Source organism: Poromitra crassiceps, assembly GCF_964638095.1.
Source record: "Poromitra crassiceps genome assembly, chromosome: 19".
Taxonomy (NCBI): domain Eukaryota; kingdom Metazoa; phylum Chordata; class Actinopteri; order Beryciformes; family Melamphaidae; genus Poromitra; species Poromitra crassiceps.
Genome location: NC_139646.1, coordinates 27625246 through 27645008, shown reverse-complemented (window position 1 = coordinate 27645008; position 19763 = coordinate 27625246). Strand labels below are relative to the sequence as shown.

Below are 19763 nucleotides of genomic sequence, written 5' to 3'. Positions count from 1 at the left end.
TCAGTGTCCTCACTCAGTGTCCTCACTCAGTGTCCTCACTCAGTGTCCTCATTCACTCAGTGTCCTCACTCAGTGTCCTCATTCACTCAGTGTCCTCACTCAGTGTCCTCACTCAGTGTTCTCACTCAGTGTTCTCACTCAGTGTCCTCACTCAGTGTTCTCACTCAGTGTCCTCACTCAGTGTCCTCATTCACTCAGTGTCCTCACTCAGTGTCCTCACTCAGTGTCCTCATTCACTCAGTGTCCTCACTCAGTGTCCTCACTCAGTGTTCTCACTCAGTGTTCTCACTCAGTGTCCTCACTCAGTGTCCTCACTCAGTGTCCTCACTCAGTGTCCTCAGTCACTCAGTGTCCTCACTCAGTGCCCTCACTCAGTGCCCTCACTCAGTGTCCTCACTCTGGATCTCTTGCCAATTCGTCCCTCCCTAACATTTTTCGTCTAGTTTTCACCAGTGAAAATAGGTAGTCGACTATCATTTTTCCTCATAGTTCTCGTCTACGAAATCAACACTGCTATGGATGCATGTCTCCACATAGTGGTGCACTCCTCTTCCAAACTCACACACACTTTTCCACAACTACACCATGTATCTGAAACAATGTTTACTTACTGTCAATCTCATCAAAGTTTCTGAAGACCATCTCCATGTGATCTCACTCCATAAAGCTGCATTTCCCAATGAAGGGCTGGGCAAACACCACATACTGATACATATTTCAATTCAAATACATGTCACTCTTGTGTTAGAATGAGTAAATGGGCATTGACACTGTTTTTATATAACCCTTGATCAATTCTCATTAATCTTTTATCTTTTCTTTGTCTGTAGGCTACATACGTGCACTGCCAAGAGTAGTGGCAGCATTATAAACCAGAGACCAGACTATATCAAAAACATAAACACACAGTGGCGTCTTTCATGCATGCTAGCAAGCGAAACTGCTGTCTGTCTGACCACAGACTGTAGAAAGAGACGCAGGATAGCCAAGCGAATGTGATTGGATGAACGTTTGACGCTATAGGCCAATCACAGGCAGAGAGGGTGCCTCCAGCCTTCGCCATCATCCGGAAAAAAATATCGCCTCCCACACACTGCAGAGTGAAATTAGCTAAACATTGAACCTGCTAGCTAGCAAGAGAAAATGTCACTATCATAAAGTCTAAAGAGGAAAGTTGACAGTGCAATTTTTGTTCAGCAGCTTCTGAACTCCCTTATCAAATCCTTATTCATATTATATCCTATTATTATTATTATTATATGAATGAATGAATGAATTAAACCTTTATTGCCCCTCAGGGAATTTTCTCTGCACAAGGAGCCCAAAAAGAACATAACAGGCACACATGTAATAATAATTAAAATAATCCAGATGAGAAGTGATAAAAACATGGATACCTCAAAATTAGACCACGCGTACCCCGTTTGATAAGATTTTTGCTTTCCGATGTTTTATTACAGAAAGTGTATGAAACCCATCACCTAAACAGTCCTACATTCTGTCTTACTTGTGGACTGTCTCCCAGTGTGTCAGAGTGACAGTGATCAGCTGGAGTGGATGGGGAGTGGTTAATGTAAATGAGCAGCTATTGTTCACTCCCCCATTGCTCACTGCCTCAGGTGTGAAAAACTTCTCCAAACTTTGAGGGCCGATTTCTCAGCTTCTTACTTTCCAGAATGTGAACAATCAAATAAGCATATCTCACATATTACAATGTGTGACACATCATTTGAAAGCATACAGGAAGCTATTTTAGTTAGGTATTGTATTTGTAATATTTTAGGTAGGTAGGTATATGACTGGTATTTTAGATAGGTAGGAAGCCATTTTTAGTTAGGGGTTTGTATTTGGAATCATATGTTTATTTGCACTATCTGTCTTAACTTGTACATGTGTGTTTTATGTTCTATGTCTTTATGTTTTATGGTGTGCTGACTGTGCACAATGTATCTTGATGGGAAGAGAAGCCAAAGAAAAATTTCCACCATGGTGGACAATAAAGTATCAAATCAAATACAGTCTGCCATTTCAGAATCTGTAAAAAACTGAAAAATGACCTGGGCCTACTTGTGAGTTAAAACGCCAGCAGCTTGTCCCCCCGTCTTAACTGCGCTGAGTAGCACTCCTAATTTTGTTGTATCATGTACAATGACAATAAAAGATTTCAAATTCTAATCATAGGCTATATGTGGGACTGTCAGTCCGATATTGTAAAATGAATAATTAAATTGAATAAATACATACATACATACATACATACATACGGTACATACATACATAAATCTAGCGGTCCAGTTTTGGCCCATGGGCCGCCTGTTGCCGACCCCTCTATCTTACACCTCTCTCTCTCCCCCTCCCCCCCATCTCCCTCTCTCTCTCCCTCTCTCTCTCTCTCTCCCCCCCTCTCTCTCCCTCCCTCTCTCTCTCTCTCTCCCTCTCTCTCCCTCTCTCCCTCTCTCTCCCTCTCTCCCTCTCTCTCTCTCTCTCCCCCCCTCTCTCTCCCTCCCTCTCTCTCTCTCTCTCTCTCTCTCTCTCTCCCGCTCTCTCTCTCTCTCCCCCCCTCTCTCTCCCTCCCTCTCTCTCTCTCTCTCCCTCTCTCGCTCTCTCTCTATCTCCCTCTCTCTCTCTCCCCCCCCTCTCTCTCTCTTCCCCCCCCCCCCCCTCCAGGTATGACCAACAGGCCTGACCTGATAGATGACGCCCTGATGAGGGGCAGGTTCGAGGTCCAGATGGAAATCGGTAAGAAGAATGATCCCTCTCTTCTAGCATGGTATCTTTCCTCAACAGCTCAACTTGACTTTCATAAAAAAGTGAAAATGCCACATCCATAACTAACCCTTAGTTAATGTTTTATTAACTCTAGCCTTAACTATTAACTAACCCTAACCCTCACCCTAACCCATCCATAACTAACCCTTAGTTAATGTTTATTAACTCTAACTATTAACTAACCCTAACCCTCACCCTAACCCATCCATAACTAACCCATAGTTAATGTTTTATTAACTCTAGCCTTAACTATTAACTAACCCTAACCCTCACCCTAACCCATCCATAACTAACCCTTAGTTAATGTTTATTAACTCTAACTATTAACTAACCCTAACCCTAACCCTCACCCTAACTCATCCATAGCTAACCCTTAGTTAATGTTTATTAACTCTAACTATTAACTAACCCTAACCCTCACCCTAACCCATCCATAACTAACCCATAGTTAATGTTTTATTAACTCTAGCCTTAACTATTAACTAACCTTAACCCTCACCCTAACCCATCCATAACTAACCCTTAGTTAATGTTTATTAACTCTAACTATTAACTAACCCTCACCCTAACTCATCCATAGCTAACCCTTAGTTAATGTTTATTAACTCTAACTATTAACTAACCCTAACCCTCACCCTAACTCATCCATAGCTAACCCTTAGTTAATGTTTATTAACTCTAACTATTAACTAACCCTAACCCTCACCACTAACCCTTACGAGCTGCTCCTTCACAGGAGTAACCACCTTGAAGCCCATCGAGTCTCTATATAAAAAGGCCCTGAAAATCTTAGATAAGAAACCTACATCTTACCATCATTGCAATATCCTTCTAAAGTACAAGCTCCTCAGCTTTGACAATTATAAAAAAAAAAAAATTGCCTGTATGATCTATAAAATCCTTCATGGGCTAGCACCACCTCCCTTAGAAGACTTTATCAAGCGGAGAGCTACCCAGAACATCACGCAAAGCTCGTTGAGAGGCGACTGAGAACTACCTCTGAGACGGTCCTCTGTAGGACAAAATGTTTTGTCCTACAGAGGTAGCAAACTGTGGAATAGCTTACCAATGTCAGTCAGAGAGAGTAGCAGCATTCACACCTTCAAGGGGCTGTTAAAGTCATGGCTCAGATCAAACCAAAACTGCGACCACATCTAAACCCTCTTGTTTCATGTGTTGTTTTTTGTATATGTATATCCCTGAAAGTCCAATGTCTACCTTAGTCAATGTCCCTAATGTCTCCTGTTTTTCCTTTATTTGTATTGCATACCTGAATTGAAAGTCTGTATGTGCCCACCTGAATTGGAAAGTTAAATGCCTCCTTCATGTATATGTTTGTCTCCTCTCCTCTTTAGGGTTAGGTATCGTATCCCTGTCAGTTGTCTTATGTATGCACTAATTTTTCTATTTCTTCTTCTTTTAAACTTTTTAGGCCGGTGCTTGCACTGGCCTATGGAAGCATGTGTGTCCCAATCGCTGCATACACGACTCCTGGCACCCTTTCATCAAGATGGGCTTTTACTTTGAAATTAGTTTTATTTGACGAATGTCCGGTTTCGGACTTCCTGTCTGCCCTGATCTGATCTTGTTCAGCTTGACAGAGTCGCTGACGGCCGCAGATCCTAGTCCGCAGATCATGGTCCGTGCAGAAAAATAGAAATCGGGGCTATCCTGGTTTTCCGGCCAATTGGCCTCGAAATATCGATTCTGTAAAAATATCTAAATTTGTTTACTGTGTACTGTATAAACAGTTCGGTATTGGAAGTTCCCAAAGTTCGGTACCATCACTAACTGGTCGTTGTTGTGCTTTTGAAATGAAGTTGCGGGATTCCTCGTCTAATTAACGTTACACGCGACGCAACAAATAAACAAACACACATTTCCCAGTGTCTCTGCCATCACACTGGACATCAACAGTAACGGGAGACGTCTCCCCTTTCAGCAAATATACATGAATGTTATGCGTAAGGAACATGAACATCTTACCGAGAGGCAGAGAGCTAAGCTAAGTAGCTAACAGCTGAGCTAAGTAGGCTATAACTAGCGTGTTATCTAATAGACGATCTGAAAAGCATGTAAACAGCGGTGAGATTAGTGAGAGTCGGTGAAAGGAGGAGAGACCCGCGAGTGCTTGTGCAGAACTAGTGCATGTTGTGTACAGCAGGTAATGAGCTGCTGTTATGAAGATTAAAGCGATATTCACGGAGTTGAGAGCAGACAAACACTTGCAGCTGCATCATCCTCTCCAGTCTGCCTGATGCACAAGACGCCTTCAGGACCCGTCGGTAAAGCCCGGGCGTGTGGTCTTTGAGTGACATCTGTAATGTGTCCCGAAATAACCTGGGTTACCCTTACTATGTTATCGTGTGTTACTGGACAGACACACTAATAACTTTTCAGTGTGAGCCATCTTACATAGCCTACAGTGTGCTGTGCAGAGTGCTGCAGTTCATATTTTTCTATTCTGTTTTCAATGAGACAGGCAAAGGACCTGTCTCAAACATTGACATCATGACATGACATGGCACACCAAATGGCACGACAAAATCTCAAGGCACACCTATATAGCCTAAGTCTATTGGTGCAAAATAGCCTCTATTACTCTTATCACTCTAAATGCTTTTTTATTTACTAATGTCAAATACAATTTGACAAAATATATTACTCTAGGAATTAATTTGTAACTTTGCAAAATTACTACATCAAAGCAGCAACACACCCACTTTTTGTATAGTTTTAGGCTATATTTGCAATTGCAATAATGCAAAATCCCAAGGCACACCATTTGGGAACCACTGGCCTACATTATGGCGTTGTTCTATCACAGAGAGACATTCAGTTAATATGGTGTTATTCTTCTAACACAGAAACATTCAGTTAATATGGTGGTCTTCTAACACCAGAGAGACACATTTAAAAAGGTGTCCTTCAATCCCACAGTGACTGTTAAGGGTGTTACTAAACCTTGAATTTGTGAATGTGATCAACCTTGTGGACATTCTGTTTCTTATCCATTAGGTGTCGAGTATCGTATCTGTATCGAGTATCGAAGCAGATATTTATGGGTTATCGTATTGTTTAAAAAACTCCATAATATCCTGCATCCCTAAACACAAACAGGGAAAAAAGGTGGAAAATCAGACGACGGCTTATATGTGTTCTGTTGATTGTTAAAATGTGTATGGGTATACATGGGTGACGATCCCATGCACCGGCCGTATGCCAGGTTTAGACCTGGCCTTGTTGTACCTTACCTCTACCTGTCGAGGGACTACGGATGGAAATGAGCTAAGGCTACAATCCGGCACATTTACATGCAAATGTTCATTAATGTTGCACTGTCCCTGAAATAAATAAATAAATAAAAAACCATAAACTATTAAATAATGTATAAATTAATACCTAGTTAACATGAACACCAATGATTACTAGACACATTAGTTAACTGTTAAAGGTTAGTTAGTGCTTATTAAGCATTAACTAACCTTTAATTTAGTGACTCTAATTGTAAAGTGTTACCATTCCCTCTCCTGGTCCTCACCGTCTCCCTTCCTCCATCGCCCTCTCCTAGTCCTCACCGTCTCCCTTCCTCCATCGCCCTGTCCTGGTCCTCACCACCAGCCCTCCATCTTTCCCTCTGCCCACCTCGCCTCTAGGTCTCCCTGATGAAGAGGGGCGTTTGCAGATCCTGAACATCCACACCAAAAAGATGCGAGAGTCCGGCCGGCTTGCGAAGGACGTCAACATCAACGAGCTGGCAGCCGAGACCAAGAACTACAGCGGGGCCGAACTGTCGGGTCTGGTCAAAGCCGCCAAGTCCAACGCCATGAAACAGTACACAACGGTCAGTTGCTCAAAGACACGGCAAAATCATTTGCATGTGTTCCTCTCCTGATGCTGGTGCATGTGTGTGCGTTCCTCTCCAGCCTACATTTGAAGTGGACATGAAGAGAGCACAGGAGTTGACGATCAACCACTCTCACTTCATGGAAGCCCTCAACAATGACATCAAACCAGTATGTACACCTTCTCTGTGGAACCAGTATGTACACCTTCTCTGTGGAGTCTGTCTTTTATTTTTCTATCCAAAGAAATTCTTTCCAAATTCCCCTGCTGTCCCGGTCGTTGCTCCACCCCCTCTGTGGATCTGGGGAGAGTTGTAGACTAAAGGTCTCATTATGCTTTCCGCATCAGCGAGGAACGCGAGTGTCCGCGCGGAAAGGTGACGTCAAATCAGCAGACACGCCCCTCCGCAAGGCTCTGTGCGGACGGTTTTCGACCGGCCGTGCGCACGCCGAATTTTGTAACTACGCGGACGCGGATGCGGACGCGGCTGGGCGGACAAAGTGGAGTTTTCAAGACTCGCGCTCAATTCCGCCTGCAGAAACCCACACAGAGTATAAAAGCTCCACACGTTTCCTCGTCAGGATTCCGTGTCTCTCATTTCCATGCGGCCGGCCAAAGCGTCAAGCATAATCCAGGCTTAACACATGCTTATCTGATACATGTGCTTCTGCTTCTGTTATTCCCCCCCAGTTCCCCCCATCCCCCCCGAACAGGCGCCCCGAGCGATCAGAGGAGGCGCTAGTGCAGCGACCAGGACTCATTCAAGATTCAAGATTAATTTTAATAGCCATAGTGAATAATGATATGTCAAATGAGGAATTTGACTCGCTAGGTTGCTGGGGAACCGTTTGAAACCTAGCTTATGTTCTGTCAGTTATTGTACTAGCAAACAGGAAGTAAGCTGGGAGCAATTTAGAATGTTTATGTTGTCAAATTCAAACTGTCTATAGCAGGAGAGCAAGCAGAAAACAATGTCAAATGATAAATTATAATGTGAAAAGTAAAAGTCCTTTAAAGGAGGACTTACCCCCTAGATATGTATCAGAACAGTGATTTGAAAAAACCTATGGAAAAAACCAAGAAATGACATATGCTCTTGTCTATACTAAACTCTTTGGCTGTGTTCAAGTCAAGATTGTTTTTCGGAAATCGACGCCATTACAGTTTGCCCACCGCCTCAAAAATAATTTATTTGAGAGGGGCAATATCTTTATAAATATCAACAACTAGCCAACGCTGGTGGCATGTATGGAAACAGTGTTGCTCAAAATGGTTTAAAGTTATATCAATTTGGTAATTCAGTGGCGAACTAGAAATTTAATTATTTTTTTCCATGTATGTGTATGTGGGCGTCTGTACCTATCGATAAGAGCAAAGTGACGTGAGGCTCGTTATGGCAGCACACCGCACAATAGGACAAACCCCCCGCTCTGGGGTAACACAATGCGAGATTTCTCCACGTCATTCCCTCGTCTAACTAGCGATAAACCGCGCAATGAAATCCGTTTTTAATTTGCGTTTTGGGTATTAGTATGAAAAAGGTTGGGAATGATTTACTTGCTATGCCATGTCCTTTATGATTATAGTGGCGTTTATTGATAGTATTGTTGTGTTACATATGAGTTGGTAGGAAAATAACAGGCGATTGTAATAAATTAACAGGTCAAGTGACATCATGGGAATAGGCTTGGAGTTGTGAGGAGCTGAAAGGGTACAGGGGGAGTAGTGGAGTAACTATCTTGAAATCCCATAGTCTTTGGTTCACCGTGACGTGTCAAATATCCCATTCATTTGCGGGCAAAAAAAAAAGCAGTGTTCCACCCTTAGAGGGCGCTTATGCCAGTTATGCTGCTGAAAAATGATACAAATGGCAGAATGGCAACAGTTTCGTCACAAATGTGGAAATTTTGACCAGCATTCTTCACACATCACCCCCAAAGTCATATATATTGGTTAAAAGCTGAAAAAAAGTGTTTTGGAGGTAAGTTCTCCTTTAACTCATTGAGTGCCAGCCACTTTTGGAGAACGGACGCTCCCAGTGCCAGAGTTTTCAGAGCGTTTTCAGTGATTTCTCGAGGCCCACAGAATATTGTGTGATATTACTATGTAAACACCGAACACGCACAAAGAACGAGCTGGCTCTGTTGTATCATCAGCAAAAAAAAGTGTATTGATACCATTTTCCGTTCTTTAGTTATGAGCCGGAGAAGATAGGTCGTTTTGAGCAAATACAGGCGTTTCAAATTATTAGCTGAGATATTCCGCCTTTTGTGAAATGAAGCATTTCAAGCACATTCACTGAGTCTGAAGGTAATATTTTCTGATGTAGTGACGTGGTGTAGTTGTGTGATGCCCTGCGTGCCCCACCCCCCTCCCCCCCCCTCAGCTGCAAACTCCTCCCCACACTAAACACACAGCCTAACACACACCCACTCTATTTTCTCCGTTTTTGTGCGGCGGCTCCCAGCGCGACACGGAAGAGCCAAACCGGACCGCTGAATGGTTTGGCGTCGGGTGCTGCTTTTCTGGCGGCTAATCGTGTGGAGAAACTATACAGACAGACAGACAGAGACAGAGGGGCTCAGTTGTGGGAGCGGATTGACTGCTATTCGCAGCCAACGTCAGCTCCAGACAGAGCAATCTATATGGCTCTGGCTGCAGCATGCATCGGTTTCTCTTTGATCACGGCTTTTTCCTGCTGTTTTCCGGACCTTTCTATAATCTGGAGAGCACTGTCGCCACCTAATGAGTCCGTAAAATAGGTTATACACCTTCAATAGCTCCCATATTTGTACAGGAGATGCCTGAGGCTTTGATCTACGTCCCACCGTCAAAAAACGCATTTGACGTCGATCGACGTCCTTGGCACTCTACGTCACTATTTACTTTGACGTCGATCGACGTCCTTGGCACTCAATGAGTTAAAGACGGCCTGAACCCGTGTAGAGTGAGGCTCGGATACGTATCTGACTGAAAACAAATCTTGTCTGAGATGACAGAGAGTTGAGAGGCGGGCCATAGCGTTCGATGATTTGATTTGACAATTCTGGGGACTGGATTTGCCGTTGGCCAATCCTGGCGTGTTCTGCCCCCAAATCGAGTGGAATTCGAGTGGGATCCGCAGAGAAGCAGGCAGCCAGCTGCTTCCCTGTGGAGCGTAGCGGAGAATCCGATGCATGAGTGCTGCCTGCCCGCCTGGAATCTCCGAGGGGCCGGGGTAAGACCCGCGTACGTTAACGTTATCCTGGAATGCGAGTTTAACGAGCCAGTAACATGTCTTTGCATTCGTAGACATTACCGTTTGCTTTATTTTGTATGTTATATACAATTGGCCAAGTTATTAGTTAGTTTATGGGCTAGAAATTCTGCCAGATTACATGCACTAGACTACCATGTCTTGATATGATTGGTTGAAATGGGGTAGAAATTTGATAGTGCAATGTGATGTCAGCAAACTGTAGATTACTGTTATGTATGAAATCTTGAAAAATGAACTTTTGATGTGAAAAACTAAAGACATCTTATTTTTGTGATTTTTTTTTGCATACATTATTAAATAGCTGAACTGAATACCCAGGTATGAGAACTAAAAATTTAAAAAGCCATTTTTGGGTTCAGCTCATCTTTAAAGTGACATTTTGGGGGGTGGGGGGCGGTGGTAGGATAGTATCCGTGGGATAATGTTCATGTAAAATGTCAAGTAAAGTGATTTTAAGTGATTTATAAGTATATAAGTCCTGATTTGTGGGGGCTCTCAGGTCTCATTGAAGAGGTGGATGGCAGTTGGGTAGAAGCTGTCCCTGTGATGGGAGGACTGGGGGGGGGGGGGGTCACCCAGGGTGATCGGGGAAGATGGGGCTGCGTTCTTCCTGTAGTCCACAACCACCTCCACTGTCTTTTGAGCATTGAGTTCCAGGTTGCTTTGACTGCACCAGGTTGTCAGGTGGTCAATCTCCTGCCTGTATGCAGTCTCATCTCCATCAGAGATGAGCCCTACGAGGGTGGTGTCATCTGCGAATTTCAAGAGCTTGACGGACTGATGGCTGGAGGTGTGGCTGTTGGTGTAGGGGGGGGGGGGGTATGGAGAGAAGACACCATCTGTAGACCATCTGCAGATGGAGTCGGGCACGCCCAGCTGGGAGAGCTTCTCGTGCAGCAGCGAGCTGAAGTCCTAAAGAAAACACAGCCCACCGGCTTCCCACATGCAGACACGACCAGTTGTGTCTGTAGGAACTTCTGAACAAGCCGGAAAGTACCACTGCCGGGAATTTAACCCGGGTCTCCCATGGTGGTAGGCGAGTGCTCCTACCTCTTTACTACCCAGACCCGAGTCTGTCTTTTAAACTTACATGATGACCGTTTATATTTTCTTCAGAAAAAGTAAAAATCTGAGCACACTTTCATACAAAGACAAGATCAGAGCCAGTCCTTAACTCTCGCCCCCTCTGTCCTTTCTCCAGGCGTTCGGGACCAACCAGGAGGACTATGCCAGGTACATGATGAAGGGCATCATCAAGTGGGGCGACCCCGTCACCCACGTCCTGGGTTACGGGGAGCGGCTGGTGCAGCGGACCAAGAACGACAACTGCAACTGCATACCACTGGTGGCTGTGTTACTGGAGGGTAGGACTGTAGTTCAGCTGAAAACCACCATCTACTGCAAGGCATCTGTCAAAGAAGTTGTCAAATACATTCTGGCATATTTCTGTGAAGTGGTCTTGATCTGATCAGGTGACCTCACATTCTAGGCGAGCACAGACATGTCACACACAAGGCTACTTGTCTGGGAGGAAAAGAATGGGAAAGGACACATGTCTGCTCCAAACTTAGCTGCTCTGCCACCAGCGAATGAAGCATTCATTGAGAATGCTAAGAGGGCCCACTTTCAAGCAATATATTGAAATATCAATGTAAATCTGCCACTAGCATTAAACACTGAGGCATTTGGACGGGGGGAAAAATGTGCAACAGGTCACTGAGCCCAACCACTCTACCGGAAGATTGCAAACTTGTCCCAGACTACATTTTGGAGATGATCAGGTGTGGCTGCAAAACCCTTTTAACTCCAATAAGTGCAACTGTGGAGTGCCTGGTTTGCCATGCACAATGTTCTGTGCATGTTTCAGAGTAGGACGCTCAAGATCCAAATAGGCTTAACTACCATCAGACCATCGGCAGCAAAATGTGCCCTTCACACCTCCCAGAGTGTATCATCTACTCTGAATCTCTACATGCCAATGAGCAAAGGCTCAATGGATGTTCTCATCCAGCACAACCCCTATAGTCATAAACAGTTGGTTTTGCTGGCATGGCCTAAAAGGGTTAATATTATGTCATGTGGAATGAAATACATTGTACATGACCTCCTTTATGAATAGACATTGGAGAAAACAAATTGGATGCATCTGATTTGAGTATTTTGCATGAAATCCCATAAATCCCTATTTCTCTGGAATTTTGGCAATTAAGGGGTTAATATCTGAAAATGCTCAAGGGTGCTCACCGGGCACCCTCCTGTATTTTGAATAGGTACCCCCAAACTACAAGAATCAGCAGAGAAAAAACCTTTATCCGACGAAGTGAGGTTCAACCCCATGGCTCCTGGACTATTCTGTTTAGATTTACATATCAGTTTGGACTTCCTGCCGCCCAAATTGATTTCAGTGGGCGGGAGAACTTGACAGACAACTCCTTGAGCCAATCAGAGTTGCCAGATCCAATCCATATCCACTCAGAAGAATGGCGAAAGCGTCTTTTCCGCTGAGAAACTCCCCTGGTGCACACTCCTGTTCTTGTTGAATTGTCGTTATTGAGTCTATTTCTGCACTTATGACTGTTGACTTTACTAAGGTTCATGTTACCGCTCGTTGCTTCGGAAGACACCATTACTGTTTTGCTAGCGGGCCCGATTGGTCCGGTTAGGTCATCAACTACTATGACAGAGTCCCTGATTGGCCGGGTTACATTGGAATTTCAGGAAATCAAGCGGCTGGAAGTGCACACTGACCCGTGGAGCGAAACAGAACGTGAGGTCACGTGATCAAGATCTTTTTGACCAGGCTAATCTAATTGTTAACATCCACTGATATAGAATATATATATATATATATATATATATATATATATATATATATATATATATATATATATATATATATATATATATATATATATATATATATAATATATAGAATACCACCGGAATGAGTCCAGAACACCTGGATGTTAGCACTTCCTGGTTCCTACGTGTCAAAGTCAATGGGATTTATGTATGGGAATCGCGTCTAACTCCCAGGGGGGTCTAGCTCCCACGGGTCCATTAGTAGAAATAAATAGCATTGTTCAAATGCAGAGGCTCATCAAGGTTAAGAGCACCACCACACACACACACACACACACACACACACACACACACACACACACACACACACACACACACACACACACTCACAGTGTCAGTACACCCTTGTATAAGTGCCAACCATTGAAGAGAGAGATCCCCTTTTCCGGGGCATGTATTCTGCTTCACTCCGGTGTCACTACCACACAAACATATTTGTTGACTGCATTTACAGTGGTTTCATTGTCTCTAACCCCCCCCCTCCCCTCCCCTCCCCTCTCACACACACTCTCACTCACTCTCACACACACACACACACACACACACACACACACTCTGCAGGTCCCCGCCACAGCGGGAAGACAGCTTTGGCAGTTAAGATCGCAGAGAACTCCAAGTTTCCCTTCATTAAGATCTGCTCCCCGAACAAGATGACTGGACAGTCAGAGACCTCCAAGTGCCAGGCCATCAAAAAGGTGTCTGTACCTCTCATTTCACTAGGGATGCACAACATCTCTTTGTTTTTTTGCCCGATACCGATAAGCGATAATTCCCTACATGGCATGAGCGATACTGAGAAGACAAAGCCATCATGTCACAGTTTTGCATTTGACAAAGAAGTGCATAACCTGTTAGTTGGGCACAACTGAGGAGAGGCCATGATGTAGTGAGCAAAGATGGAGGATGTCATATCCCATAGCTCTGACCTAACCAACTTGAACTGACCTCACTGTTGTGAACACATTGTGAAACTCTCAGGTTTTTGACGATGCCTACAAGTCTCAGCTGAGCTGCGTGGTGCTGGATAACATCGAGCGTCTGCTGGACTACGTCCCCATCGGCCCCCGCTTCTCCAACCTGGTGCTCATGGCACTAAAGGGGGTGCTGCAGGAACCCCCGCCCAAGGTCAGAGGTCACCCTACACGCTGGAGCTATCTTGTTTAACATTTACATTCACACTCTTATCCAACGCCAATACTAATCAGCATTATACGTTATATTATCCCTACTTTATTTTTATTGTTTTATAATATCATTATTTTATTCTACTGTCTTATTATTATTTGTTTACTTTATTATTATCCCCATGATGGGGAAACTTATCCTCTGCATTTGACTCCTCATATACTCGGCACCTACCTAGAACTAGGAGCAGTGGGCAGCCGCAGTGCAGCACCCCGGGGACCAACTCCAGTTCTTTTGTCAGTACCACTGCCTTGGTCAGCGGCACTGACAGGAGTATGAACCCTAACACAGTGGTTATCCTAACACAGTGGTTCTCCTAACACAGTGGTTCTCCTAACAGTGGTTCTCCTAACAGTGGTTCTCAAACGTTTTCACATCAAGGACCCCTAAACTGACACAAATTAGACCACGGACCCCCGCTTGATAAGACTTTGTCCCAGGGCCCCCATCTGGTCAAACTTTTGCTTTTAGATGTTGTATTACTTTTGCCAGATGAAGTTCGTGTGACTGAAACGTTGCTCTATTTAAATAAAAGTCTTAAGTGAAGTCAGTGTGCGGGAAAGGATTTCCTATTCTCAACTTACCTGATGCTCCTACGCACCTGACGTACAGCGATCACCCCTCTTCTCAGATGTTGTATTACAGAAAATGAGAATTATGACCAAAACAGTCCTACATTGTCATTGTGTTACTTATGGGTGGAATGATGGTGAAAATAAAGGATTCCCCTTTTTGCTGGGGACCCCCTGGAACCCCCTCAAGGAAGCCAGGGCGTCCCTGGAAACCGGAGTACCCGGAGTACATGCAAACTCAACACAGGAAGGACCTGGGACGGACCGGGGTTCGAATCCAGGAGGCAACAGTGCTAACCACTGAGCCACCATTGCATATTTCATGCATCCCGCCCCATGAATGAACTTTTGCTGCTGCTACAGTCTCATTTCCCCACAGAGACCAGTAAAGGTTCATCTCATGTGAGAGTGGAGATCATTGCATTTTGATTGAGATCTAGACATTTACATTTAGAGGCTTTGGTTTGACCATTGCTGTCTGTGTCCTCGCTGTATTTGCTATTACAATTTCAGCATTTGGGTTCTGAAGTAGAGCCATAATACCTGGAACAGTAGATTGGTGGATCCTACAAGCAGCTACTGTAACATAACTCCCTCCCTCTCTACAGGGACGGAAGCTGCTGATCATTGGCACCACCAGCAGGAAGGACGTCCTGCAGGAGATGGGGATGCTGGACGCCTTCAGGACCACCATCCACATCCCCAACATCTCCACTGGAGAGCAGCTCGTCGACGCCCTGAAGGTACACACACACGCACGCGCACGTGCACACGCACACAGACACGCACACACAGACACACGCACACGCACACGCACACACACACACACACCTACTGTATTTCTAATTTTGTATCGTCTGTTTTTACCAGCTTTGTTTCTTTATTTTGCTTCGTATTAAAACGTCTTGACTGTGCCTTCAGACACCTGGGTAACGTGTGTGTGTGTGTCTGTGTGTGTGCGTGTGCGTGTGTGTGTCTGTGTGTGTGTGTGTGTGTGTGTGTGTGTGTGTGTCTGTGTGTGTGTGTGTGTGTGTGTGTGTGGGTGTGCGTGTGTGTGTGTGTGTGCAGCTGCTGGGGAGCTTCACAGAGAAGGAGCGAACCAGCATCGCGCACCACATAAAGGGGAAGCGAGTCTGGATCGGCATCAAGAAGCTCATCATGCTCAGCGAGATGTCCCTGCAGGTAGCTACAGCCTGACAGCATAGTCACAGTGTCCCTGCAGGTAGCTACAGCCTGACAGCATAGTCACAGTGTCCCTGCAGGTAGCTACAGCCTGACAGCATAGTCACAGTGTCCCTGCAGGTAGCTACAGCCTGACAGCATAGTCACAGTGTCAGGTAGCTACAGCCTGACAGCATAGTCACAGTGTCCCTGCAGGTAGCTACAGCCTGACAGCATAGTCACAGTGTCCCTGCAGGTAGCTACAGCCTGCCAGCATAGTCACAGTGTCCCTGCAGGTAGCTACAGCCTGCCAGCATAGTCACAGTGTCCCTGCAGGTAGCTACAGCCTGACAGCATAGTCACAGTGTCCCTGCAGGTAGCTACAGCCTGACAGCATAGTCACAGTGTCCCTGCAGGTAGCTACAGCCTGACAGCATAGTCACAGTGTCACTGCAGGTAGCTACAGCCTGACAGCATAGTCACAGTGTCCCTGCAGGTAGCTACAGCCTGACAGCATAGTCACAGTGTCAGGTAGCTACAGCCTGACAGCATAGTCACAAAGACTTTTCAAGGTTTTTTAAGTTTGAAGAGACAATTCCCTCAAATTCAAGGACCCAACACGGCATAGTTTGAGACACTGATTAAATTAAGGGAACCCTGAAAGGCCTCCCTATAATTTGTCTTTTATATTTGACTGTTTCCTCTGTCAACAGACTGTTCAATCGCTCTCTCTCTGTCTGTCTGTCTGTCTGTCTGTCTGTCTGTCTGTATGTCTGTCTGTCTGTCTGTCTGTCTGTCTGTCTGTCTGTCTGTCTGTCTCCAGATGAACCAGGAAGACAGAGTGACCAACTTCCTGTCTCTGCTCAGAGATGAGGGGGCACTCTGCACCAATCCGCCCTGGTGCAACATCCAATAGCCTCCCTCTTTTTCCCCCATCCTCATCCCTGTTTATATACCTCCTCCGTGTTTTCCTGCTATTTAAAGAGTGCAAAGGTGTAAATCCCGTTGGGTGACTTGTAAGGTATCTTCCAACTGGTTTACAGTTATAGATAAATCTGATTTTTCTGATTAGTCCATGATGCATTTTTGAAACATTTAGCAGAAATCTTTTGACACTGGTGTTTTCATGCGTTTTGTTTTTTGTTTCTGTCCAGGTGAGTTGGGGGCAGAGCCTGTCCAGCCCGCATTGACCCCTGACCTCCCAGTGGTCCAGCCCTCCAGCCAATCACAGACTGAGAAGGACGCCTACAGCTAAACCCACCCCGCCCTCAGACCAATCACATTGGCGTCCCATCCTGATGACATCACGCTGTGTTCCCTGACTTCCAGATTCCTCGAGAGGAAACTGAAGTTCTGTTGATTGTTTCTGTTTCTGTTTAATCAATCAATAAAATGCATCCCACTCAATCTGCTGCCTGCCATCTGTTTGACTGAAGAAGAAAAGTCTGACGTTAAACTCAGAGTAAAAAATGAATAAAAAGCTTGCACACTGCAAGGGCTCCTAGTTTGTGTTTTTTATTTCAAACACCCAAAAAAGTGACGTTTCGAGCAAAGCTCTTCATCAGACTGGCAAAGGACTGTGAGACGCCATCTTAACACGTTGACTGCCACTGACGTCAAAAAAAAATTGACGATTTTTTTTTTTTGACGGTGCTACGTGGATCAATGCCCCCCGCGTCTCCTATGGAGATATTGGAAGTATTGAATGTGTATAATCTATTTTACCGACCAGCTAGGTGGCGACGGTCCTCTCCCGACAGAGAGAAAGTCAACCAAAAGCAGCCGCCTCCCGCGGCTGCTTCCTCCATTCTCAAGGAAATGGCTTGCTGATTTTACAGTCAGAAACGAACGAGCCTCATTCTCATACTGTAGGCGGGGACGCTTTCGCGCTGCTGCGGTGGGGGGTTCCAGAAATGGACTGGGTGGGCAGCATAAAGCCTAGAGTCGCACGGGGCTTCATCGGGGCTCTCAAACCCAAGAGACGAGTGAGACCTATCCACACTCGCTGCCAGGGAGGGAGGCTGCTCAAACTCGCTGCCAGGGAGGGAGGCTGCTCAAACTCGCAGCAGCAGCAGCAGCAGCAGAGCACTCGCTTGTGACAAACGCAGGCTGAAAGCCACTAGACACGCCCACGGAGGGAGGAGTTGAAGGAGAGGGCGTTCGGAACTATATTGTTTGGATGTCTGATCTCTCACTGATGCCAAAAATAAATGGTTAAAGTGACTGTTCTGCCTGTTTGATTGAATTTCACAAAACTGCGATTATCTCAGCTTTCACTCTCAGACGCTAAAACCATGCTGTACTCAACGGCTAATATCTACATAACTACTAACTCTACAAACTAACTCTTTTAGACAGAGAAAGCACACATTCTATTAGTACTTTTGTGAACTTTGTGTTGACAAACTCCAAGCAGAAAAGAATCCTCGGCTCTTGTAAAATGAGCCAGAATCCTCAAAAAAACGGCTTGGCAAAAGCTACCTACAGCAAAAACAAAACGGCTGGCAGTCAATGTGTTAAATACATACAGGTCAGGTCATGATACAATTAATTCCAATGCAATCAAGCAGGATGGGTTACAGCTGTGGTTACATGGTCAGGTGAATACTTTGAAGTACTGGTTGGAAACAATATGTATGAAAACAACTAGAGACCATAGATGATGACAAATCTTAAAGTTGTTCTTTGAATAGATCAAATTTGGTATAAACTACCATGTATCAAATGGGTGACGTGTGACCATGTGTGATCAAGAGTAAGAATACATATGAAAATCAGTAACATTATCAAAATGTGATAAACAAAAGTAAGAATTAAAGTTAAAATTAAAGACCCTCACTAGGGTGTCCCAGACCCCACAGTCAGGCTGAAAGGCCGTCATCAAGGGTGGGACTAAGCTATAGAGGCGCCTCCAAGTGTCTCATGGGTGCATTACAATAAAACAGCCTGAGGCCAACAGTTTAGAGATACCTATAGGAGTATACATAATTATGTAGATCAAGACCAACAGTTTAGATATGTCAAGTAGTATGCAACAATGTGTAGACCAAGACACAGTTTAGAGATACCAAAGACAAGTTTATATAAAGGAATCAATGCCAAAGTAAAGGAAAACTTCATAAAAAAGGGCGGATATCCATCTCCTCATTGAGGCCCCTAGGTGTTACAGTGTTACTCGCCCAGTGTGGTCTGTCTGACAGAACTCTAGGTGACGGTGTTACAGTGTTACTCACCCAGTGTGGTCTGTCTGACAGAACTCATGGAGATGGTCCTGACCAATAATTATTTCATGTTTGGCAATGATTTTTTCCTACAGGTGTCTGAAGTGAGCATGGGGTCGAAGATGTCCCCCAGTTTTGTCTCATTGTATGTCGGGTGGCTGGAACAGGAGACCATATTAAATCCCACCAAGAATCCTTTTCTACAATACAATTTCTCCACATACAAAGGGTATACTCTCCTCTCCTCTCTCCCTCTCCCCCCCTCTCCTCTCCCCCCCCCCTCCTCTCCTCTTCTCCTCTCCCCTCCTCTCCTCTCCCCCTCTCTCCCCTCCTCTCCTCTCCTCTCCCCCTCTCCCCTCCTCTCCTTTTCTCCTCTCCCCCCTCCTCTTCTCCTCTCCTCTCTCCCTCTCCCCTCATCTCCTCTCCTCTCCCCCTGTCCCCTCCTCTCCTCTCCCCCTCCTCTCCCCTCCTCTCCTCCCCTCTCCTCTCCCCTCCTCCTCTCCCCCTCCCCCTCCTCTCCTCTCCCCCTCTCTTCTCTCCCCCTCTCCCCTCCTCTTCGCCTTTTATACACGTCCCAAACAGTGCAGGACAACGTGATTGGCTGGCTCAGATTTGAACCTGAGCCAGCCAATCGCAGCCCTCTCCTCTCCCCCTCTCCTCTTCTCCCCTCCCCCTCTCCTCCTCTCCCCCTCTCTCCCCTCCTCCTCTCTTCTCTCCTTCTCCCCCTCTCTCCTCTCCCCCTCTCCCCTCCTCTTCTCCTCTCCTCTCCTCTCCCCCTCTCTCCCCTCCTCCTCTCTTCTCTCCTTCTCCCCCTCTCTCCTCTCCCCCTCTCTTCTCTCCTCCTCTACTCTCCCCCTCTCCCCTCTAGTCTGGGCACCTTCCACCCCG

The 19763-nt window shown here is 45.4% G+C and overlaps 1 protein-coding gene across 1 annotated transcript in view; it reads left to right on the top strand.

The window, feature by feature from the left end:
* LOC310794010 (vesicle-fusing ATPase-like) overlaps positions 1-16592 on the top strand; it is a gene marked incomplete at its 5' end in the record, with an annotated part of 28750 nt that extends 12158 nt beyond the window's left edge. Inside the window, 9 exons of the mRNA XM_083655879.1 lie at positions 2668-2739; positions 6426-6619; positions 6696-6785; positions 11076-11238; positions 13298-13431; positions 13715-13861; positions 15102-15236; positions 15562-15675; positions 16478-16592. Coding sequence (XP_083512005.1) covers positions 2668-2739; positions 6426-6619; positions 6696-6785; positions 11076-11238; positions 13298-13431; positions 13715-13861; positions 15102-15236; positions 15562-15675; positions 16478-16570 — 1142 coding nt within the window. The 3' untranslated portion in view covers positions 16571-16592. The remainder of the gene's footprint in view (positions 1-2667; positions 2740-6425; positions 6620-6695; positions 6786-11075; positions 11239-13297; positions 13432-13714; positions 13862-15101; positions 15237-15561; positions 15676-16477) is intronic.
* Between the last annotated feature and the right edge of the window lie 3171 nt (positions 16593-19763).